This window comes from Thamnophis elegans, chromosome 6 (assembly GCF_009769535.1).
Source record: "Thamnophis elegans isolate rThaEle1 chromosome 6, rThaEle1.pri, whole genome shotgun sequence".
NCBI classification, from domain to species: Eukaryota; Metazoa; Chordata; class Lepidosauria; order Squamata; family Colubridae; genus Thamnophis; species Thamnophis elegans.
In genome coordinates, this window is record NC_045546.1 from 72,790,821 (window position 1) to 72,816,218 (window position 25,398).

General features: G+C 37.0%; 1 protein-coding gene across 1 annotated transcript in view; it reads left to right on the forward strand.

The window, feature by feature from the left end:
* The first annotated feature begins 4,092 nt into the window (after nt 1-4,092).
* Nucleotides 4,093-25,398, forward strand: part of KIZ (kizuna centrosomal protein) — a 72,737-nt gene continuing 51,431 nt past the window's right edge. Inside the window, exons 1-4 of the mRNA XM_032220150.1 lie at nt 4,093-4,305; nt 20,899-20,961; nt 23,029-23,191; nt 24,215-24,304. Coding sequence (XP_032076041.1) covers nt 4,199-4,305; nt 20,899-20,961; nt 23,029-23,191; nt 24,215-24,304 — 423 coding nt within the window. The 5' untranslated portion in view covers nt 4,093-4,198. The remainder of the gene's footprint in view (nt 4,306-20,898; nt 20,962-23,028; nt 23,192-24,214; nt 24,305-25,398) is intronic.

Here is a 25,398-nt window from a genome sequence, read left to right on the forward strand (position 1 = left end):
TGCTTTAGAACACACGGTTTTGTCACCGTGGTTTAGTCGGGGCGCGGTTTTGTTGTTCGCCTTTGTCGGTGAACCCTAGAATACAGAAGGAATTTAGTGATGGTTTGATTATACCACATTGAGTATCACTGAGAAATCCTGAAAAAAGCCAATTCGTGAGACAATCCGAGCAGAGCAAATACTGTTTCTACCTTCTAAAAATGAACAATAAACAGAAAAAGAAAGATTTAAAACTATATAGATCAAAGCTATTATAAAATTTACTACCATACATGATAAAAAAGAAAAGAAATAACAAAACACTAGAATGTTAAAAAAGGAACAAATTCTAAAAACCAGGAAAAAAATAGACATAAGTGGAATAGAAAACATCATTAACAAAACTGTCAGGTTCTTAATTTATACCAACACAAATTGTTACCATTCAATTTTAAAACAGTGAACTGAACCCAGACTATAAGGAATATTATCTACTTTTGCCTCTTATTCAGTATAAAGCTAGTTCAGGAAGCTGTGAAATGATGATTTTTAATAAGCCAATTGTTTAATGTCTGTTACATAAATAGCCAGGAATATATATACTTGCTTTTTCAGAAAAATCCAAGACAATATAGCCAAAGTTCTATATAAACTGAAACATTCTAAATGTTGAGGACTATAGTTTAAAAAGCACTTTGACCCTTAACTTGCATCCAAGAACATGACTTAAACCATTTAATAACGTCTAACCAATTAGGAATCAGTACTAGACATGTCACAGCTTCTGCAATAAAGTATTTTTGAACTGTAGACATACCAGCTTAGAAAGAATAATAATCAATCTTTTAAAACATTCTTTGAAAATCCAATATACCTACAGTATATATTATATAAGTAAAATGTACTTCATATGATTTTCAAATATAGCTTTATATCTAACATTCCTTACAACCCGAAAACATTGACTGAGCAAGGTTGGTATTCCAATGGTTTAATACAAATGCATTATATATTATTTAAATTTAGTTCTTAGTTAAAATATGATACGTAAAGCTTGCCAATGTAGTCTCATTGATAGCCTTCTCCATTTAATACCTTAGAGTTGGACAGATTCCAAGCACATATGGACAAAACAATGAGATAACATGTTTATTGTCATTCAATATTTAGATATGTTTATATACACTTCTAACACTTCTAAAAGCACTGCAACAGGAAAATAATTTTTGCTGAACTCTCACTCACTGTATCACGGCATTGAATAGATCACAGATTCCATGGCCATTGGCGCTCCTTCCAACAATTATAAACTTTTGGTGATATAAGCTATAGTATTACGGTAAGCAAGATTATGAAGAATGGTTATAATTAGAAGCAAAACCTCCTCCAATTAGACTCTATTTTCCTTGTGGCTCCATTTATTATTTTGGAAATACAATCCCAACATACTTCTGTATGTGAAATATAGCCTCCCATCCCCTTAAAGTTATAAATCATAATGGTTGACAAAATACATTAGACCAAAACAAAAGAAAAAACACACAATGTCTTAGTATGATCTGTAAACCCACATTATATACTATATGAAAGTTATCTTTCCCAACTGTTGAAGGATAGATATATAACACTTTTTCCTCACCGGACATACTGTACTCCATGAATGTTGTGGAAGAATTATGATTTACAACTACTATGCTATAGTAAAATGTTTAAATCTTTAAGGTCTAGGCTGGTTGGAGATTATTATGAACCATTCAGAGCTATAGTAATCATTGGAAAGATAATTGTTTCTAGTGAACTAATCTCTGCCTATTTTGCCATAGTGTATTACCTTCTTTTCTCAGTTTCAGTATGAAGCCATTGTAACGGGACAGATCAGGAGGGCTTAGGAAATGGAAATTGTGAATATTGGGCTACTAATGAATTACTCAGGTTGTACCTAGGTTTCTTTTTTGTTTTCTTTTTGGTTTATGGTTGATTTACCCCCATTTATATGCATAGTCTAGTAGTACAATGACTGCTGGAATGGAGATATGTGTATAGAGATTACACACACACATACACAGTATGTTTGACATTTGACTAACATGTTGAGGAATTTTATTATTGAGGAGTCCTTGGTGCACTCTTGATTGTTACTTGGAATTTTATTATTTCTTGTTACTAAATCTTACAAATGTTGTAACTACCAATATTATACCAGACTAAATAAGGTTGCTATCATTTTTATTCTCTGTTAATTGTGAAATATTAAGGTATTTCAGTCTAATAGACTTGTGAAATTAGTGTATTTATTTTTGTGGTAACAATATTAAATGCTTTTATCTTCTCTTTTAGAGGAAAAACAGAATAAAATGATAAATCAATGGATGAAGTAATTAAGTAGAATTTCCATCGTGTGTTTTTTAAAAATGTTCGAGATGCAGACCGTTTTTAGTTTGATCAGAAGTGCTTTTCCTTGAGGAAATAGAAAACGGGATGGACCATAGGAATTGTTAAAATTCAGGAGATAGTCATTGGTTTTCATCTTTGACAGGACTAGATTGTTTTTTTTTTTTAATTCTGGATTCTCATGAATAAACATAGTAATAAACTAACTTAGTTCCTTGACTCCAACATATTTTGAATGTAATTTATGTTCGGAGCAGGGGTTTCAAACTTGTGACAACACATTGTATTCACGTGACGTATCACAACTTTTTCCCCCTTCACTAAACCAGGGTGGGTCGGCCAGTGCGTGATGCTCTGGCCCATCGGGCCGCGAGGTTTGACACCCCTGTTTTTGGAGGAATCAAGAAAAAAAAGATAATAAACCAAATACAATAAGAGCTTTGTCAATGCTGTTATCTTTCATATTTTTAAACAATTGACATTTCTGCAACTTATTATTTTTACTTCAGTTCATCTTACTTTCTCACACTTTTCAAATTTCTTTCAACTTTTGTCAACAGGAAAAGTAATAAAAATTCATGTTTATTTTTTATACCTCAATTATACTTGAGTTTGGGAGCATTATCCTACAAAGTTCAGGAATGGTGTCTATCTCCTTATATTTCATTACTTGTTAAAATCATTGCAAATAAATGTAAAGGAGGTCCAATTTACGCACTGTAGTCAACATAACACATCTTGCCTGCTGTGGTTTAGCATGCTATGTGAATCCAGCTACTGTGGTTTTAAACCATGGTGAAAACCCATCCACAGTGGTACACACAATAACCACTTTAAAACCAACCATGGTTTACTGCAATTATGGACTCAGCCACTGTTGTTTTATAATAATGTGTAGCTTGCAATCTGCACAAGGGACTGAATGTTCTGCAATTATTCGCTGTTCTGAGTCAAGCAGTTTGATCCATTAGCAATTAGAACATGAATTCACAGAAGAATGCAATTCAAAGGTAGGATTATGAGACAGGTGGTGAAAGGACATGTTCAGTCACAGGAGAACTAAATGATTTGGAATCTGAATTCTTTTATTATAGCATTCCATCTAAATCCATAAAAATTAACAATAATCTGAATCCTATATACTGTCAAAGGGAATATGATATGATGTGCAGTTTTCTAAGATAAAAACAAGTCGAAGTTCAGCTATTTCAAGCTGTCTACAGACCTAGCTGACAGGTTCAGATTTAGCTAAAAGTTTTAACGCATTTTTGGACATTTTTTTACTAATACGTGACTTAGTCAAGACCTAGATGATTCTGCCTAATAATAATGCATACAAATTAAGTAACAACCCTTGAAGCTAATTTGAAGCTAAATCCTTGAATTTAGCTTCAAATTCAAAGCACCACACCAAACCATGTGCATTAAACAAACATGCTAATCCAATTAAATGTAGTTGCTTTAAATGTAATTTCTTTATCCAATAACACATTACTAGACTAAATTTGCTACTGCTGACTTCCGAGTAACTGCCTATGGAGTAAGATGCTACTGAAATCAGACTTACCTTTATTTAACACCTTTGAAATGAGCCCCGGTTTCTTTCATTCATTACATGGGAATCACAAGCCGATTGCACTTTCTTTTACGGTTAACAGTATCTTGATTGCTTGAGAGTACGGGGAGGGGGCGTGGCTTTCACCTCGTCGATGATTGGCTTGCGAATTAGAGTCGTGAACTGGCCGTGCTGCATGCCGGGAACGAGTTTTGTAGCTTAGAGACCACGGAAAATAAACAAGAGCGCTTAGGCCTGTTTGCGGCGTTTATTATGATGACTGGAAACGTGCGCGGTGCCCGAGATCCTACTGTTGCCGGCTGCGATGAAGGCGATTATGATGAACGAATCCGACGTATTCAGGCACATCTCCGGCACAGGTGAGGTCACTGCGCGTTTTTTTTTAAATCTATCCTGGAGGAAAACACCGTTAACTTCCGACCTAACCGTTTCTTTCTCTTTCCCGGGACTTAACTTGGTATAGTCGAGGATTGCTCGCTAGCTCTGAAGGCATTTTCCATACCGCTGACCACGGAGCAGGGTAGAAGGCATCTCTGCTGAGTGGAACTGGCTGCCGGGGAAATTCCAGTTATATATATAGATAGATAGATATATCTATATCTATATCTATCTATATCTATCTATCTATATCTATCTATCTATCTCTATCTATCTATCTATCTATCTATCTATCTATCTATCTATCTATCTATCTATCTATCTATCTATCTATCTATCTAATCTATATTAAACAAAAAGCTTTCTAGGGAAGGATAAATACCGCATTTGGCCAGTGGTTATTTTTAATGAAACGGGCCGGGTTTCCAGCAAGAAGCTTCTATTTTGAAAGTTGTTCAAATTTAAACGGGGCCGGGGTAAAGCGTTAAACCGCCAAAACGAAATACCTTCCCCCGATATTTGAAATACTTCCACGCACCAATTCTGTCCAATATGTATAATTATTATAAGGGTGCGGTTAAGTTCATGTAGATTGGGCCCATCTGTCCATAATTGAGAGAAATCTTGCTTGCTGGTTTTATATTTTTGTTGGATTAAACCACATTTCTGAGCTTTTGATTCAGATATTAGAGTATGAATATAAGAGAAAGACCTTCACACCCTACCACTGTTCAAGGAAGTCTGTGTAGCTGTCAGTTGAATGAAGTGATTTATACTTTTAAACTTAAACTATTGGCTTCTTGAAAGATTATTAAAATAATCTTACATCTAGGTTAAAATATGCTGCGTTATTCTTATGGCACTACTGAAATTTATTACCGTATATACTCGAGTATAGGCCGACCCGAATATAAGCCGAGGCACCTAATTTTACCACAAAAAACTGGAAAAGTTATTGACTCGAGTATAAGCCTAGGGTGGGAAATGCAGCAGCTACCGGTAAATTTCAAAAATAAAAATAGATACCAATAATGTTTTTGAATATTTATTTCAAAGAAAAACAGTAAACTAGCGGTGTATTCAATGAAATACTTCACTCACCTCATGATGCTGATGTCCCGCTGTGATGATGATGTCCCGTGCAGCCGCGGGAGCGATGTCCCGCCTCCTATGACACACGGCACAGTGATTCCTATCATTGGATCACTGTACCAGAGGAGGTGGGACATCGCTATGTGGCTGCTTGCCATAACAAGGAGGAGGTGGGACATTGTTGCAGAGCGGCAGGAGGGGGAGGAAGGGGAATCGTAAGACAGCCCTGCATTACATTAGAACGTGAGGAGGGGGGGATGGTGCGGTGCGCGCTGCGTGGCAAACTGACACAGAGGGAGGGGAAACTCACAGGGGCACTGGGCCATTCACGAGTGTCACCCAGCGGCATGGCCCCGCCCCTTTTTCTCCTCCATTTCGGGCAAATTTTTCACTGACTCGAGTATAAGCCGAGGCGGCTTTTTTCAGCCCAAAAAGTGGGCTGAAAAACTAGGCTTATACTCGAGTATATACAGTAAACTCTTTTGATCCTCAATGGATATTTTAATACTATATTAACATATTAGAAAATACTGCTTAACAAGTTCTGGGGTGATTGTAGCATGTTTTTGTCCCCTTTCTAAAATAATTATACAGGTGAGTTTCAACATGTTCTAAAAGCTGAAGTTGTCTTAATTTTTTAAAATTTACCAGAACAATATTATTTTTGTTGTTCATACGATAACATAGTTAATCTAATTGATCTGAAATGTTATCAAATACAGGTATTGATTTTCCATTGTATGTGAATGCATTGTTCTATACAATAACTGGTAGCCTTTTAAACTTTGAATTATATTTCAAATATTTTAAAACAGAAATATGCCAATACTGCCTCTCCATACTTTATTATATTTACTCTCATTTGAATTCATTATGTACAATATACAGAGTATGAACTGGGTTTGCAAATCCTTGGTATAAAAATGCCCTATTGTACAGTATATGTAACTTTTCAAATTCAAGGTATTTTGAGCCACATTTGGTGTTGCAGATTTGGTGGAACCAATACATGTACTTTATACATCATGCTTAATGGTATTTAAAGAATGGGATTATGAATAATTAGACCACACATAAAACTATATTATAATGAATAAATTCACACTTTACATTAAGAAAAAGATGCTTTTCTGAGAGCCACCTTTGATCGTTGAGTGGAATACAGAATAAGAATTGGAAAGGTCTTTGTATGTCTTCTAGCCCAACCCTCTGCTCAAGCAGGACAACATTCTTCTTAAAACTTCCAGTGATGGAGCAGCCACAACTTTTGAAGGCAAACCACTGATAAATTGTTCTCATGAAAGGAAATTTCTTCTTATTCTAGATTGGATCTCTCTTTGTTAAGCTTCCATTCCATTTCTTCTTGTCATGCCCTCAGGTGCCCACCCACCATTTGTGACAGCCCCTTAAATATTGGAAGACTGTTATGTCATACCTAGTAGTTCTCTTCTAATGCAAATGTTCATTGTATGGTTTAGACTGTATTCCCTAATCATTTTTGTTGCTCATCTTTGTACTCTTCTCTGTACTCTTTCTAGAGTCTCAGCCACTTTTTGTATCATGGGACCAAAACTGGACACAGTATTTCAAGTGCGATCTTATATGTGCAGTATAAAGTGATACTAACACTTCATGTGATCTTGATACAGCCTAGGACTGCATTGGCTTTTTTGACAGCTGCAGCACACTGTTGCCTCCCATTAAAGTGGTTCTACCCTGGGACTCCTAAATCCCTCCTACAGTTATTGCTATAGAGCCAGGTACTTGCTATTCTATACCTGTGCATTTGTTTTTTCTTGCCTAAGTGTAAAGCCTTATTTTTCTCACCACTGAATTTCATTTTGTTGGATAGGGCCCAGTGTTCAATTTCCTTCTGAATCTTGAACCTATCTTCTAAAAGCTTGGTTATTCCTCCCAGTTTAGTGTTGTCTGCAAATTTGATGAGTTCCCCTTCTATCCCCTCATCTAAATCATTTACGAAGATGTTGAAGAGAACTGGGCCTAAAATAGAACTTTGTGGTACTCCACTGCATGCTTCGCTCCATGTACATCTAGTTCCACTGAGGACTACATGTTGAGGGTAGTTAATCAACCTGTTACGAATCCTTTTGGTGGTGATGCTGTCTATTCATATTTTTCTATCTTACCAAAAAGTAGGCTTTGGTCTTCTTTGTCAATATCTGGGACTGTACTCCAAATATTAATAAGTGAGTCCAAGACAAAAAATAAATGTGACTCTTTCACAGTTACATTTAATTAACCTTAAACATAAATAAATCTGGCTATTCAAAATGCATGCATTTGATTGTTTTCCAGTCTAATACTAAACATTACATTTGGGTGTTATGTTTTCAAAGTTCCTAGAAGTTGCATATAATATGACTGATCAAGATTGGTCTAAACTATTTTGGTTGCTGAAGATTTGTTTTCCGAGAGAGCTTGGGCAAAAATTTTGAACTGGTTTAGGATTGGTCTGAATAAAGAAGTGAACCATTGTGGGACAAATCTTCCTGATACAGAAGACTTTTGTGAACGCTGACAAGACAAGGGAGCTTCTGCCAGTCAAACAAAGAGACAGATATCCAAGAGGAAGAATTCAAACCAGAACATAGGTGTAACAGTACTTTTATTTGCTCTTTACTGTTGCTTGCACCTGAAAGAAGGTAGACTTTATTGGGAGCAATTTTAGAGAGCACACTGACTTGCTTGATGACCTCAACTCTTTCTTAAATTAGTCCTAGAAGTTATCTAGATAGCATCTCAGGTATTGACTGGGAAATTTGAATCGCCTTGAAAACTGTATTTAGAATCTCCTGTTTGATGAAGGTTTGCTTTGTCTCCAAGTGGTTGACAGCTGTCTAATCATTTTTTAAAGTTCTAGGGCAGTGATGGCAAACCTCTTTGTCCTTGCATGCTGAAGTTGTGCATGTGCGCATGATAGTACATGTGCATACACACAATGCAATGCACCTCGCCCATCTGCACATGCGTGTGCAACCCCCCCCACCCCATGCAGAGGGGGAGTTTTCACCCGCCCCAGAACCTCCTCAAGCCTCCAGGAGAACGAAAATGGCCTCCCACGGACTCCGGAGGCCCTCTGGAGGTCGGAAACACCCGTTTCCGAACTTCTGGAAGTCCTGTTTTTTGCCTTCCCCAGGCTCCGGAGGGTGAAAATGGCCTTCCCCGGGCTCCGAAAGCCCTCTGGATGCTGGAAACATGCCCATTTCTGAACTTCTGGAACTTCAAGAAGTCCCATTTTTTGCCCTCCGCAGGCTCCGGAGGCTTTCCTTGAGCTTTTGGGAGGGCGAAAATGGCCTCCCCTGGGCTCCGGAGGCCCTCCCTGAAGTCTCCTGGTGCCAAAAACAGAGTGTGGTGGCCCCCCAAAATCAGCTGGCTGGTGGGAAGTGTGCATGCATGCGTGGGGTGTGTGCGCGCAGCAAAACCAGAATTAAATACCAGTTTCTGCCCCCCCCCCCAAATGGAAATCATGGTAATGTGATTATAAAATGGTGAAAACACCCCTAAATGTGGGCCAAATGCCCAAAACGTAATCACGTGGCTGTTAGGGAGGCGGTTGTCAGAACTTTAAAGCCAGTAGTTTTGAGGAGGACAATTATAATTTCAAAGGTTTGTAAGGAGCTCGGAGGAGATCATAAGTCAAGAACTAGCTGTAGTTACAGCCATTAAAATAAAAAAGGCAATCTAGGCTGAACCCAATACATTATGAGGACCTAGGAAATAGACACATTCGCAGTTTGGAGGCAGAACATTCTCCATTTGCAATTTGAATTTCATTTAGTATATACATTAGCCAGCTGTATGGTATGGTGGTTATAATTGATGTAGGTAACATATTTTGCTCACACATAACATGAAAATTTAGCTACAGGTGTCAGGTTAACTAACGCATGTTTCACAATTCATGGCAGTGTAATACTTGGTAAGGTAAGGCAGTAAAACATAGGTCAAGGTTAGGCATATTTGATGTCTAAATTTATTGTAATATCACCAGCCTTTGTGTTACCTTGCTTTATAGTCCCAATTTCCAAACATTGGCATTAGGCTCTGTTTGTTAATGCTCTGTTTTGTCAATTAGGCTTGGTTCTAGTCGCTGCCTGCTTCTAAGAAGTCTATTTTTGTTGAGGCTGGGACTCAGATTCATCAGAACTAGGTTCAGTAATATTGTTCCTCTCCACAGCTATTGAGCCCAGCTTCTTTCTATACTCTGCACAAGATCACTTTCTCTTTAGTCTTCTAGTGTAGCTTTGAAACATCATTGTCACAAGCAAAATTCTTTGGAGCGTTTGTTCAGTTATGGGGAGAAGATTGGTGTAATGGATGATTCATGCCATCTCTTGTGAGAGGGAGCTAACAATTTACCTGAAATGATGTACTTCTTAGTGATCAGATAGTTTCATATTTGAACAGATGGCATCTGGATGAGCTTGGCATTTTGATCTGAATCTTGGAGATTGTATCTTTGTTGCTTAGATGAGATAGTATCTATTTTTTCCCAGGAGTTCTATGTCAACTTGTATTAGGCTGCAGGAATGGATTGAAAGATGTGGTCCGCTGATTCTAATTGATGGACATTATGGTGCCCAAGATAGAGGTTTTCTTTGTTTTGTGGATAGCCCTGATCACAGAGATACATTTTACTACATTGTGAATATTGTTGTGTGGTTGGGAATGGAAACTGTTTTCTAGAACCTTTGTTTATAGGTATGCATATTATGGCTCATCTTTGGATACCACTTTAGTCAACATGTCATTCATTTCTAGCAGTTCTAGAGCACTTTATCAAGTTTGTTGTCTATCCCAGTCTGAATCCAGGGCTCTCTCTGGATCATTTCAAAAAGTTGCCTTGATCATTTCTGATTTGTGTCCCAGCCATTTTATAAAAAGGTTAAGTTGTATGCCAGGAAGTGGGATTAATGGAAGCTGCACCTCCAGGTTCTGTGGAGGATCACTGAATTTCATAAGTCCCAAAGTCATAAGTTCTCACCTAGCTAAAACGTATCTAGATAAGCTAACGTTTTCCTCATGTATACTGGAATATACTGGAATCTTCCCAAAGACAGTCTCAAAAATGATATTATTAAACTAAGATGCTATAAACAACCTCCATATCAGGATGAACTAAAAAGGGCTGACTAAAGATAGGACAAATATGTGGAATGGCAGAAGACTACCTTTTTTAAAAAAAACACTAAACTGTAGGAAAAGTAGCCCAAAGAAAATATCAGTGAAGCAAATTGACAAGCTATTATCTAATTTGAAACAAAATACCTAGAAAACATGAAAATCCATTATAAGAAGTGTCCTATGTCCAGTGACACTCCTAGCAACTTAGGTCTCCAAGGCCAGCCTGGTCCAAACACTTGCTAAAAGAATGAAGAAGTTAACTGGCAAGGTCAGGTGTGCTTGTAAATTCTCTGTTTGATCTGAGACCTTCGTCAAGATCTGTGAGTTGTGGTATGTAGGAGTTATAGCTTGCAGTTATAAACCTTTGTATAATGTTTGAGAGTTACTGGGTGGGCTTTCCATCAAGGACAACAATGGTTATAGAATTGAATCAGTGTAATAACACATCCCTATGAGGCAAGTTTGCTTTAGCCAGCTCCTCCGGGAGAAGAAGGTTATATAGTGTATCTGAGTGCTTCAGTTCCTACTGTGACTTGAACAGCAGCCCCTTCTCTTCTTTTAGTATAACTAGTTTGTTGATATTTTAGCCGCTTTTAATTTCACACGAGCTTTTTATTTTCTTCAGCTGCCTTTAATTTGGTCTGTGTTACATCTTATTCTGGCATGTTGGTTCCAACTCTACCACTCTTTTAGCAAACAAGTTTTTGAGCAGCAACTGCTTCTGCTCTAATTAGGTCATTAACAACAAGTGTAGTGTTACTCAAGCTTGATGACTTTAGCCAGTTTCATTTGCTTGAACCTGTAGCCTTTTCTAGTTCAAGTGTTTCCCTGGGATTAGAAGTCAGTATACTCTGTCTTTGGGTTAGTCGCTGGAATGCTTTTGAGAGACTTGGTTTTCTGAACTCATTCATTACCTGGGGGAGCCATTGTCTGGGGTTTCTGTTCCGTCTGTCCATTAAGGGGCATCTAGATTGCCATTCAATCTGACTGTGATGCTTTTTAATAGCAGGAAGAGTTTTGAAAAGGTTATGATAGTTTGGCTGCAGTATCACGTTCTAGTCCTCTATATGCTTTAATGACTTATCAAAGGATTTTTTTAACTGTGCTGATACTAGCTTCAAGCGATATACTGCAATTTTATAGAGTAGAAATACTATTGATTTCTGCCTGAAAGTGTTAAGGATTTTTTAGAAGGAATTAGTTTGGCAACTTTACATTAAATTTACCTTGCCTCTTTTTCATTAAGAGTGCGCAGGCCCTGCTCCTAATACTGGGTTCCAGTTCCATCAACTATAGCCAATATGGACAATGACCAAAGAAGATGGGAATCATGGCACAACAACATCTGCAAAGGCCTAATTCTTTTTAACATTACATGTAGTTCTTGAGTTATGACCATTTGATTAACAATTCGGAACTATGATGGCCTGGGAAAGGATGCCTTAAAACCAATAAGGCACCCTTATTGTAAAACATTGCGCTACCAGTCTTGCAGTCATGTGACTGCAATCTGGGTGGTCGACAATCTGTTCATAGTTATTACCAGTTGCCTCACAATCATGTGATTGCCATATGCAATCTTCTCTGACATCTTACTGGGGAAGGTTGCAAGCTGTTCCTGGGTCCTGAGAGGACTCTTGCTCTGGAGGCTGGCTGAAAAGTTCAGATTCAGATTCAGATTTAATTTATTTGTATGCCGCCCTTCTCCGGGAGGGACTCAGGGCGGCGAACAACTCAAAAGGGGAAAGGGGATACAAACACAATACATATAATTAAAATACACAAGAGTCATACGGCCATACAAGTCGAGAGGGGAGGGGAACTCATCAACCCCAGGCCTGCCGGCACAGCCAGGTTTTGAAGTCTGCCTCCTTAGGGGAGTTGAATGCTTTCGGCAGGGTGGAAAAACAACAACTGAAATCCTGAAGATTTTGGCTTGCTTCCTGCACCCTGCTGAAGGAGTTCTGTGGATGGAGGAAGCTGAACTCCTTCAACAGGCAGCTCTTTCAACCAGCCCCCCAAGACAAGAGGGAGCTGAAATATAATTGGAGAGCAGAGTCAGTATAGTAAAATGAGAGGTGTGGGGTGGGTTTCAATCTGGTAGAGTACGACCTAGGAGACTTGGTACAGGCCATGCATTAATGTCTCTTCACTCAGGGGCTGAAAATCCTGCTTGGATTTTGGTATGGAGGATTTTCAGCTCAGGAATACAGCCTCCTAGGATTCCTAATTTGATTGCCTGACGATAACAACCAGGTGTGCCAGTATTACAGTCATTTTAGTGAAGCCTCACGGCAGTCATGTGACATCTGCTTAACAACCACTTAGCTCAATGACAGATTCAGTTCCCAGTTGTAGTTGTAAGTCAGTAATTACCTGTTCTTTTACAAACATGCTGTATAAAGATGATTTACAAAAATAGTAAAACACTATAGTTATCAATAATTTGATAACACAGATAACAAGGTTTGTGCTCTTTGACTACCTTAATTTGAAATTATTATGTGTGCTTGAGGCCCAGTAATGCCATCACAGTGGCCATGTAGGCTTGAGATCCATTACTATGGTATTACTACTTAATTCACTGCAATTGTTCTCTCTCACTCATAGGTTATTTCTGACATGAAGAACAACAATATTTACTTGCTATGTTTATATTTTCTTTAGGGCTGTATAAAACACTGAGGGCACAAAATGAAAAACGAATTTCAGGTTATAGGTGGATTGTTTAGAAATCGGAGCACACCATTTAGTTATTAAGTAATCATTAAGTGAAAGTGCGATAATTTTTATTTTTGTAAGTTCTCTGGGGAACATTTTTTGATTAGGAGTTAAGTAAATCCATTCTTTAAATAATAACTGCATGAACAATGTTTTGAAATTATTATCCCCATGAGAAAGTTGGCTGGATGATTTTGGACCAATCACTTTCTTTCAACTCAACTCACATCACCTCCTTTGATTGTTGTGAAAAAAGTAGGAACTCGGAGAGTTACCTATGTTTTCTGCTTTGACTTATGCATATATAATAAAAAGGTGAGATAAAAATTAATAATTTGAATAATTAATTAGTAAGGCATGTAGAAAATAGCAGAAGAGTTGACATTTAAATTGCTTTATTGCATTTATTTATGCAGGAAATGTATATCAAACCTGAATTTCACAAAGTCATAATTGGGAAGATAAAGAAGGTAGATCACTCAAATATTTTAATTTTCCTTACATTGAGAGAGTATTGTACTATGATGTTTGAGGCTAAAAAAATGGTAATATCTATAACTTTACATTGTTACGCTGAGCATCGTTGATCCACCAACTGCAAATCTGCTAGTGGCAGTGTCTATCATGAATTGTTTTATTTTACCAAGAAGTCAGCTATGGTCTACTTTATCAAATGCCTTATTGAAATCTAAATGTGTTATATCCACAGAATTTCCTTGATCACTAATTTATTTGCTTTATTAACGTGTGCTGGCTTCAATTAATCACTTCCAAATAATTATTCCCTTGTGGAATAGATATTATTTTGTAATTCCGAATTTTATAAGTCTGTATATCCCAGAAGTCAACTTGACAGCAAGTTGTTTTATTTCGACTGGCCTGAAGGTTTGGGTGACAAAACTTTATTTGGTCAGAAGTGTATATCAGAACTGTATATCTGAAGTGACATACAGTAATTTTTCTTAGTTTAGTTTTGGGAAAAATATTGTTTAAAATTTTATTGTCATCGTCCAAAAATGATAAATGCAGAATTCTTATACAGGGGTTATCACCTTTTATTAGTTATTCTCTTGAGAGTAGTATCTTGTGAAAGTGGACAGAGGTATTCAATTGATTATGCATCAAAACTTTAATAATATTGTATGAGAAATTAATGTAAGATATCAGTTGTCTTCATCTAGAGCCGTGATGGCAAACCTATGGCACGTGTGTCAGAGGTGGCCTGCAGAGCCGTGGCCAGCTGCTCTTCTGGGTTCCGTCATGCACATGTAAGCTAGCCAGCTAGTCCGGTGCATATGCGCACTGGTCAGCTGCATTCTTCTGGGTTCCAGCTGGTCTTTGCGCAAAGACCAGCTGGCTTGCGCGCAGGCATGGCGCAACAGAACTCAGAAGAGCAGCTGGCCCAGAACTCTCTTTGGGTCCGGTGCTCCAGCGCGTGCTCCAATTTTGGTTCTCAGTGCTGAAAAGGTTAACCATCACTGATCTAGAGTATATCAGGCATGCTAGAGTATACTAACAAAATTCCAGGCTTATTTACAGCATGAAAGTTTATTTTGTTGCACTGTCTTTCTTTCCTTTTATATGCTTTATATACTGTATTTTTCTGTGTATTCTTTTTCTTTAAAATACTTACCTAAAAATGGAGAGGCATCTTATACATGGAGGACTGAGAGGAGAACCACGGTTGTGAAACTGCCAATATCATATTTCTGCAAACTAGCCTCATGAGCGAAACTTCCGATTGCAGAGACAAGCTAACAGGTTTCCTCCAATCACGAACCTTATGTAACTGACGTCAACTGATGCTGTGGAGAGCAGTTCCACCATAAAACCGCGGTAGACTAAAGCGCGCTCGACGAAAGCGCGTACGTGAAGTCATCACAGTGTGACGAAAACAGCACGCTGTGAGCGGTAAACTTAAAATTAACGCGTAAATCTAAACCTACCCCCCCAAACCTAACCCTAAACCTAACCCTAAGCCTAACCCTTAACCTAACCCTAAACCTAACCCTTAACCTAACGCTAAACCTAACGCTAACCCTTAATCTAACCCTAAACCTAACCCTAACCCTTAACCTAACCCTAAACCTAACCCTTACCTTTATGTGAATCGGCTTGCTTTAATTTTATTTTAATTTTAATTTAATTTATTTTTAATTTTATTTGTCGCGCTGCTGATGACGTCAGGTACGCGCTTTGATCGGGCGCGCTTTAGTGGACCGCAGTTTTGACGGGTCACGGTGGAGAGCATGTAGCCAGTGCCCAGATGCGATGGGAAGCGGTAATGTCGGAGGTTCTGAGCCCATAAAAATGTCAGAAAACAAAAGAATAAATATCGGTACCGTAAACAAATGTCTTACTCTGCAAAATAAATTTAATGTTTAAAATATTGATTTCTGAATGTTGGGTAAGAAAGGGGGAGGGCATCCTATACACGCGGACATCTTATAGATGGAAAAATATGGTAGATTGTTTATTTTGCTTTTCTAAAAGATGGATGAACATGGAGGAATTTTGGGGACTTGTGAGAAATCTAATAAAGAGGTTTAGCCTTAGCCAAAAAGATTTTGTTACAGACAGTGCTTGGTTAATGACCACTTCTTTAGCAACAGTTCAAACTTGTAATGGCATGCAAATCTATGATCATTTAATCTACTTATGGTACTTATGATTCATCCTTGATGTTCTGGTCACCATGGCAACTTTGTGCTCAGTTGATCACGATCTAGGTGCTGGGCAACTAACCTAGATTTCCAAGCTGGATTTCTAACTATTGCAGTATTCTATGGTCCCATGATCACAATTTGCCACCTTCCTTGACACCTCCCTACAAGAAAGTTCCAGTCACATGAGGTTCTCAATGACCTGTACAGACATCACTTAATGATTGGAGAGTGCTGGAGCTACCATCACTAAGCAGCACAGCCATGTAATGTTGCAACTGCATCACTTAGCAAAGGAAATTCCAATCCCGGTTAGTGTGGTTAAGCAAGGACAGAACAGAATAACAGCATTAGAAGGGATCTTGGAGGTCTGCTGGTCCAACCCCCTGCTCAGGCAGGAAACCCTATACCATTTCAGACAAATGGTTGTCCAATCTCTTCTTAAAAACTTCCAGTGTTGGAGCATTCACAACTTCTGGAGGGAAGTTGTTCCACTGGTTAATTGTTCTAACTGTCAGGAAATTTCTCCTTACCAGTAGTTCTAAGTTGCTTCTCTCCATATCTTCTTTGCCTGCCTTCAGGTGCTTTGTAAAACAGGTTGACCACCCTCTTCCTTGGGGCAGGCCCTTAGGTATTGGAACACTGCTATTATATCACCTCTAGTTCTTCTTTTCATTAAACTAGACCGGTGATGGCTAACCTTTTTGGCACTAACTGCCGAAACTGGAGCACGTGCCAGAACCCAGAAGAGGGCAGCTAGCTGTCGCGCATTCCCATGGGCATGCACACCAATTGGCATGCGCCGGAAGAGAGCAGCTGGCCAGTGCACATGCATGCCAGACCAGCTGGCCAGCATATATTTGTGCAACGGAACCTGGAAAAGCAGCTAAAGATGGTATGCATGCCCACAGAGGGGGCTCTGCATGCCATCTCTGGTACGTGTGTCATAGGTTCCCCATCACGGTACTAGACATACCAATTCCAGCAAACGTTCTTCATATGTTTTAGTCTCCAGTCCTCTAATCATCTTTGTTTCTCTTCTTTGCACTCTTTCTAGAATCCGAACACTTTTTTTACATTGTGGTGATCAAAACTGGATGCAGTATTACATGTGTGGTCTCAGCAAGCCATTAAAAAGTGGTATTAACACTTTATGTGATCTTCATTTCACTTTATTAGACAGTGCCCAATGTTCAAGTTTGTCACGATCCTTCTGCATCTTAAGCCTATCTTCTGGAGTGTTGGCTACTCCTGCCAACTTGGTGTCATCTGCAAATTTGATGAGTTCCCATTCCCCTCATCTAAATCATTGATGAAGATATTGAAGAGTACTAGCCCCTCACACTCCCCCCTACATGCCACACTGCTTGCCTCCAAGCTGAGCTTGGTATTTCATCTGGGGGGCTGGGGGAGGCCATTTTTACCCTCCTCAGGCTCCAGGAAAGCCTCCAGAGCCTGGGAAAGATGAAAATGGCCTCCCCCAGCCCTCCAGAAGACTGAAAATTAACTGGCTGGCGTGCACATAGGTGCTGGAGCTGATGGCTCAGGTGCTAGCAGATATGGCTCCGCATTCCATAGGTTCTCCATCACAGCACTAGAGCTTGACTCAACTGATGCAGAGAAATCGATTGTATTCCCTAACCTGGTTTCCTTAAAGAGGAACACAACAGATACTTTTGGGGCAGTGGTGGGATACGAGTACCGGTGCCTGCTGGGAGCACCAGGTACCGTTCCGGTACAGTGCTCCAGAGGAGTCACCCTCCTCCCTACTTGTATTTTAGCCGATTGGGGCTTTCACGCACGTGCACGGAGCATACAGCACCTGCACGACACTCAGCCGAGCAGTTTTAGCATCGTGGGCAGTAAGTACACATGCGTGCGCGTGTGCTGCGTGTGTGCACATGGTGGATGCCGGGCCCCATTGCAACGTATCGGTTGCAGTGGGATCCGGAACCCAACACTGTTTTGGGAGAAGGAATGACCTTTATATGCACTGACAATACTATTATATGAGAAATGCATCTGTAGCAGAATAACGTGCTTCAAGGAGGCATCTGCTTCAGAGAAGACTCTTTCACACTTCTGTAAAGTAATCCTACATCAACAATTATCTATTTTTAATCTAAAAGAATGACATTTATTTAAAAGACAAAAAAGTTGAGGTATATTTTATAAGAAGCGGATGTATCAGTTCTATATACATTATTCCTATTCTTTGTAATAGTTACTGTATTATACTTATCTTCTGTATTATATTTGAAATTATAGCTCCACTGAGACTTCCAATTATAACTAAATAAAGCTAATGTTGCCTGTATCATCAGCACAAATAGAAATAAAAATCTGTTTATTTTCTCTGATACAAAATACCTGCTCATTGTATTTATAGCATTTTTATATATACACTGGATCATAATCCAAACAAAATTTTATATGATAATAAATTTAATTAGACTTTAAGTAGTGGTACTATGTATGTGATGAAAAAACTGAGATGAACATTTTTATATATAAAGTTTTTTATTTTTTCATTTTCATAACATATAACCCACATGTATACTATTACATAGCCAACATCGTATTATATTATTAAATGTTTACCTCAATTTGTCTTACCATCAACTCCCAAAAACAATTAAACAATTATTAGCTCTTCTGCTCTCCATACACCATATTTGTACCTTATTCATCACTTTCTTCTCCCTCTCCTCCTCCTCCTCCCTACCTCCTTTCTTCCCTCTGTTGTCCTTCTCTACTTCCCCTTCCTCTCTCCTATCCACACTTCTCTACTTCATATTCTTCATCTCATTTATTTTTTATATTTCAGCTTCTGAGCAAGCTCCATTTTATGTTGCTGGTATTTATAATTTCAATATACATATTTAATTTTAACATATATCTTCCTCTTTTTTAAAAAGAGAGGGGAGGAATTATACATATATAGTAATTGTGTTTTAAAACCACCACCACCACCCTACCTATTTTGGCTGAGATGTAGACCTGGTTACAATTTCCAGCTATTCTCATCATTATATTTATATAATTATGCATCCTTACATGCCCCAAATTTGTGATTCTGTCTTTAAATCTCAATAATTTTCCATTGTAGGTATATTTCATGTTCCCTCTCCATTTTTCCATATTTTGGCTTAGGTTAGCCTTAATTGTCTTTAAATAACAATCATTACTGTTCAATGATCATTACAATTCCCTTAATCTACTATTTAGAATAACAAAAAAACCAGATGAGCATTGATTATTAGCTCATAGAATATGAGCAAATATTAATAATTTTCTATATTACTTTTTTGCCATCTATTGTTCATCACAATTTTGCCCAAGTGTGGTAGCTTAATTTAGAGTGCTATAAGATTTCTTTAGGCTTCAGTATAACTTGCAGCTTATAAAAAATTAAGTGATGAATCAAATAAACTAAATAAAATTATGTCCATAAGAAGAGAGCAATATATAAAACTATCAAAATTCAAAATAAATTGTTGACAGCAAATTAGAACAAAATGTTCTGATTTTGAAGTTTGTGCCAAGATTATATATAAAACTATAATTAAATGGTGTTTTTTTTTAAAAAAAAAAGCATAAAGAATTGGCTTTCAGGGATGTTTTCTGCCTTCATGTTATCACTATTTACCTCTTTGTTTATTGGAGCCATAGTTCAGGAAAGAAAAAGAGGAAAATAATGAGGTTCTGCAGTGTTTGCAGTGATACACATAATTTTTATTTTGTTATATTTGGGAAACAACATCGTAACTTTACTTTTATTATTGCAGATAGTTGTCCTTCTAGATATACTCTTAATAACATGTTAAAATATTTTCTGGTTACTAGGGCAAATGTATAGCACTATATGTGAGAAGACAGTTGTGTATAACATATGGCCCAGAGGACTTCTTAATGTGTGCATTTAATTCGACATCTTTCAGTAGTGCATGATCCCAGTGCTATGAAATTACTCTGTTTCTCTGAAAATAAGACCTCCCGGATAATAAACCCAATCGGGCTTTTGAGCACATGTACTATAAGCACTCCCCTGAAAATAAGCCCTCCCCAAAAATAATGCAACATAACAGCAGCCATGAGAGACCATCCTGCACCTCAAAAATAATAAAACCTCCCCAAAAACATTCCGGGGGTCAAAAGAAAATAAGGCCCTGTCTTATTGTTGGGGAAACATGGTAGATATTATAAATATTATTTACATTTTGTGATTTCTGAAAGATTATTCTAAAGCTGTGATGGTGAACCTATGGAACACATGCCCAAAGTTTCATGCAAAGCCATGTCACCCGGCACGCACAGCCTTGTCTGTTTGTCTTCTTGGTTTCTGGTGGCATGCATGCGCGACAATCATCTGTTCTTTGTGCACGGGGCAGTGCTGAAAACTGGTGTGCACATGTGCACCGGCCAGCTGATTGTCAGGCACGCATGCATGATAGAACCCGAAAGTTCGGTTTTTCCGGAACATGATCCCTTTGTGCCTGCAGCAGAACCGACCTGCGCATGTGTTCCGGCCAGCTGATCATTCAGCATGCGTGTGCACTAGAATCCAGAAGTCCAGCTTTTGCAGAGCATGGCCCCAATGAGCGCACACATAACATTTCAGCGAGTGCCAAAAAGGTTTGCCATCACTGTTCTAGAGTAAATGTTCATCTGTAATCACTCATTATCTGTCATGATATTGTGACCTCTCATAACTGTATAATCTTGTCTAAATAAGAATTGTAATATATCAATATTTGAGACGTGTGGAGGAAGGAGTCTAGGGTCATTGTGAGCATTTATTTATGCTCACAAAATTTATATATATAAATTTATATATCACACAACTCTCAAAACTCTGAAAGCCTTACAATGCTATATAGTTTCTCTTTGTGTACTGTAACATTATTTATGGTATATAGAAGATTCAGTAACTTCATTCTATGTTTGTTTTAGTGAGTCAAAGAGGATGGAATTGGAAAGAAAAATGCTTGAATACAGCACACCTGATACTTCCATGTAAGCTTTTTAAATCAACATGTAGTTATATTCATTTTACTGTGTATTATTATGTAATGTATAGTATGGAAATATTGATGTTTAAAATTTATTTAACAATACGATTAATTACAGTGCAAATTGGCATATATAGTTAGATTTTTATGGATGCATATATATTGAAAATTGGAATGGGGAACATGAGTGGAGAGAAGGCACACAGGGAAAGCAAAAACTAAACCTAGGTCACCACAGATAAAAATAGACCAGATGATGTAGAAAAATAGTAATAGAAATACTACTATCAGCCACTATGTTTGAAATTAATTGTACTGAAAAATGAAGAATATGCAGTTCAACTATTCAGAAGAAAGCATGTCTCATGTTATCATATAGGACATCTAAATCTGGGTGCAATTCAAGGTGCTGGTTGTCACCTTTAAAGCCCTAGATGGCTTACCTAAAGGACTGTCTTTTTCCGAGAGTTTCTGATCCAGATTGGGCATGCTGCAGATCCTGTCAGCCAAAGTGTTGACTGGTAGGAACTGGAAGACAACTGTAGCCCCTGACTTATGGAATATTCTCCCTTCAAAGACTAGAATGGTGCCCCCAGTTGGCATTGCACAAATATTTAAAAACTTGGCTATGTACCTGGGCTATGTACCCAGGTGTTAAGGGTCCTGTTTTTTTGGCTTTACTATTAGTTGATTAATCATCATAACTGCTGTTTATTTATTTTATTGATGTTTTTATTGTTTTAATTATTTTAAATTGTTTTAATTACTTTAGAATTTTAGAATTGTAAGCCTCCCAGAGTCATTTGGTTGAGTTGGACAGCTACAGAAATTGATTGATTGAATGAATGAATACAATAAATAAAATTGACCAGCAGAAATAGCATAGCAAATATATTGGGCTGACCACTTGCCTAGAATACTAGCAGCCTATTTTCCTGGTATTTCTAGAGTCTTATTTTAAAATAAAGACTACAGTATTGTTGAAACTTTTTAGAAGGTAGGCAGTATCTTAATTTGAGAATCAGATACTTATAGGATTCCAATGGCTGTAATCCTGGATAAAAAATTAATTTTCCTTGCTGAAACGTAACTTAACACACTGACATTGAATGTTTCCCTTGTCTCCCCATTCTTTCTTAAAGTTATGCCTCTCTTGTGGCATGCATATATTTTAATGACTATTTAATAAGTAAGTATTTTCTTTGCTGTGATGAATTGCAACTTGCCCTAAGGAAGCATAGCATATGATATGCCCATCTCCAGATATAGAACCAAATAGCTGCAGAATACTGAATGGTTCAGAGTGAGCCTATGCAAATTTTTTAAAGAGGCTCCTTGAAATATGTGTGGAACAGATACAAAACATGTCTTTTTGAATTGTTAAAGCTACCATGTCTTTTTCACAGGCTCACATGTCACTATGTAGAATCACAGAAGCAGTTTCTAAAGCAGTTTTGTGAGCCTAGAAAAAAAATGCAGGTGTTTAATAGTTTGAAAATGTTTTGCATTGCTCTTAAGTAATCCAAACACCTTATGTGAAGGATTTAATAACTACTCTTTTTGACGATAGCGGAGGGATGCTAACCAGTATGTTCTGTAGAAATTTTGGGTTGAAAGGATCAAAGAAGATGGTGTATTTAATTCTTATCACCTCCAAATACTATTTTAGGAGTCTGACGACTGCATATATAATTCGACTACTACAGAGATTATTCATTTAGATCTACCTCTGTTTGCAATTGTGTTTTTGTTCCTTGAACATATGCAAGCAAACAAAAGGGAGGGACAAGTGAGATGATCTTGGGCTGCGTGTACACTCAGATTATAACTGGATTATACTTCATTGGATAAATTTTAAATTATTGTTTTGAATGTGCTATTGAAGAAGTAAATTTGGACATTTAAAGTAAAAAGGAATAACCCCCCCAACGTTTATTACGATTTGTTTTTATAGTACTGTCTTCCTTTAACTTTAAATATTATTTTGAGAATCCTTTGTGCATTTAAAAAATATTTCTCTTTACAAAAATAAACTGGTACAGTTTATGGTTGATTTTTTGTTTCTCTGTAGAACTAAATTGAAATACACAAATCTAAAAAAATATTTAAATGAAATATGTGAACGGCAGAAGAAATCTCTGCTCCGAAACCAAGATTTATTAAAAGAATTTGATTGCATTGAAGCTCACATTAGGAAGTTTGCTTCAAGATCAGAGTCCCTTCAAATGCTAAAGGTATGTTGTGTTCTATCTGTAATAAATAACAATAACTTTGAAGCCTAACTTGCCTATTCAGGAAATCTTACATGACATAAGTTGATAAGTAAGGATAGCAGTAGGCTGCTATTTTCATCTTTTTAAAGCTTTGGAAATGAGGTAGATTGGAGATCTTAAGGGTCCTGAATATCTATTGCAACATTATTTATATGCCTGAAATTTAATTGTTAAATATGCAATTTGAAGTCATTGAAACAGGGCCTAAAAGAATATACTGAAAATGCTTCTTAGCATTTCATTTTATTTCAAATTCCTGTGATTCTCTGGTGTTCCATGTGCAGCATGTGATTTTTAATAGCTATTAATTCATTCTTAAATGCTCATTATGTTTTAGAAGAGGGTCTTATATTGAATTTACTGCATCATCACCTTTGATGCCTTTTGCCAAATATACAGATTTTAATTCATAATTCTTATGCATTTGAGTTTGTTATGTACATAATACCTAAAATGAAGAATTTTGTTTCAAACTGAAGAAGCAATTAACAAAGTTCTAAAACTTTTTGTGTAGTTTTAGATAATTCCATTTTATATACTGTATTTATCTGAATGTAAGCTTAGTTATTTTCCAAATAAGTTAATGTTAAAATTGGAGATTATCTTAAATTTCTGAGAATGTAGTAATGGAGGCATGTGAATTTTGTCCTGTAAAATCTTCTTTTTTTTCTGGTTAATCATCTCATATTAATAACATCTTCTTACATTGTAGGGTAAATGCAGCATTCAATATGATTAAAATTAATGTATGTAGAATATTTAAATGAGAATGCATTCAGAATGATTTCAAACATGTTAATTTTTATACTGTATACTACATATTACTACATAAAACAATCCAATCATATAAAATACTTAATTTAAAGGAAGAAGAAAAACATATGCTTAATTGGTTTCCTCTGAAATCAGTGACACATCTGTTTAACTTTGGCTACATCACAACCTGAATGCTTAATGTTTATTTATAATCTCTCCATATACTAGGCAGCGCATGAAAAAGAAATTAAAAATAGGCTGTTAGTTGAGAGAAAAGATACGTTAAAACAAGAAATGAGAGATGCTACTGAACATCAGGTATGTAAAAATTCTAAAGGCATTTAAGATTATTTTCCTTATTTTATTTTTTCTTTCTTTTTAGTTTGTATTCCTTATTTTTCCTTGTTCTTTATTTTTCAATTATTTTAATGGGAAAATTCAGGCATGTTTATATTTCTTTTTGAATCAGTGGAATAGAAGGTACTGATTGGATTGTAGAACTATCTTAATTGAGAAGGTTTTTGCATTTTTTTAAAAAATTGGTTGTAAAGCTTGTGTTGCTGTTCTCACATGCCATTTAAACAATATGATTTTAGGTAAGAAGCAAAATCATTGTGAAATTAATAAACATGAATTGAAACCCCTCACTTCCTAGTACTATTCAACTAACATTCTTAAGTTCTAGACTCAAAATAGGGTGGCAAAGTCTTGTAAATTTTAATTGAAATATTTTGAATTTATAATTTCATACATTTTGACCTTTATTTTCCCTCTAAAAAGCAAAGATTGCATACCTAAACCACAGACAAAGCCGACAAGTAATACTCAAATATATTCTGCTATATATCTGTGGTAATGCAGCCTTCTAATCCCCCCTCCTATCTCCATATAAATGATACAGTTCAAGACCAGAACTGTTTTTCTTCCCTAAAAGCAGGAAAGCTCTTTTAGATGAAATGACTAAAAACATCTTGTAATAACTTGGAGCATGCTGGCAAGAGTAGTCACTTGTGACTATATGTGAAACCCCCTCAGCTAGTCGATATTGTAATAAGCCAAAATTGGTAGCATCACTCCATTATTCAGAAAAGCCAACAGCATGCTTGTCCCTTAGGCTACAACATTCATTAAGGAAAGCTTACTGGGCTGAAAGCTGGAAACAGATGATAACAGGATATGATTTTCATATTTAATGCATTCCTTGGAAGAGTATGTGTGCTGCAGATTGATAGAAGAATCAACTGCTACTTTACTGAAAGACTTTCTAGTTTGCCCTATAGCTACCGATGGAATCATTCAGCCAAGAAATTAACTTTTCCTCCTTTTACCTGCTTTATGTATCAGCTAAGCAGGCTGTCTTGCTGCCAGTAAATGTTATTATGCATTTAACTGTTTGGTATTTAAGACTCTTA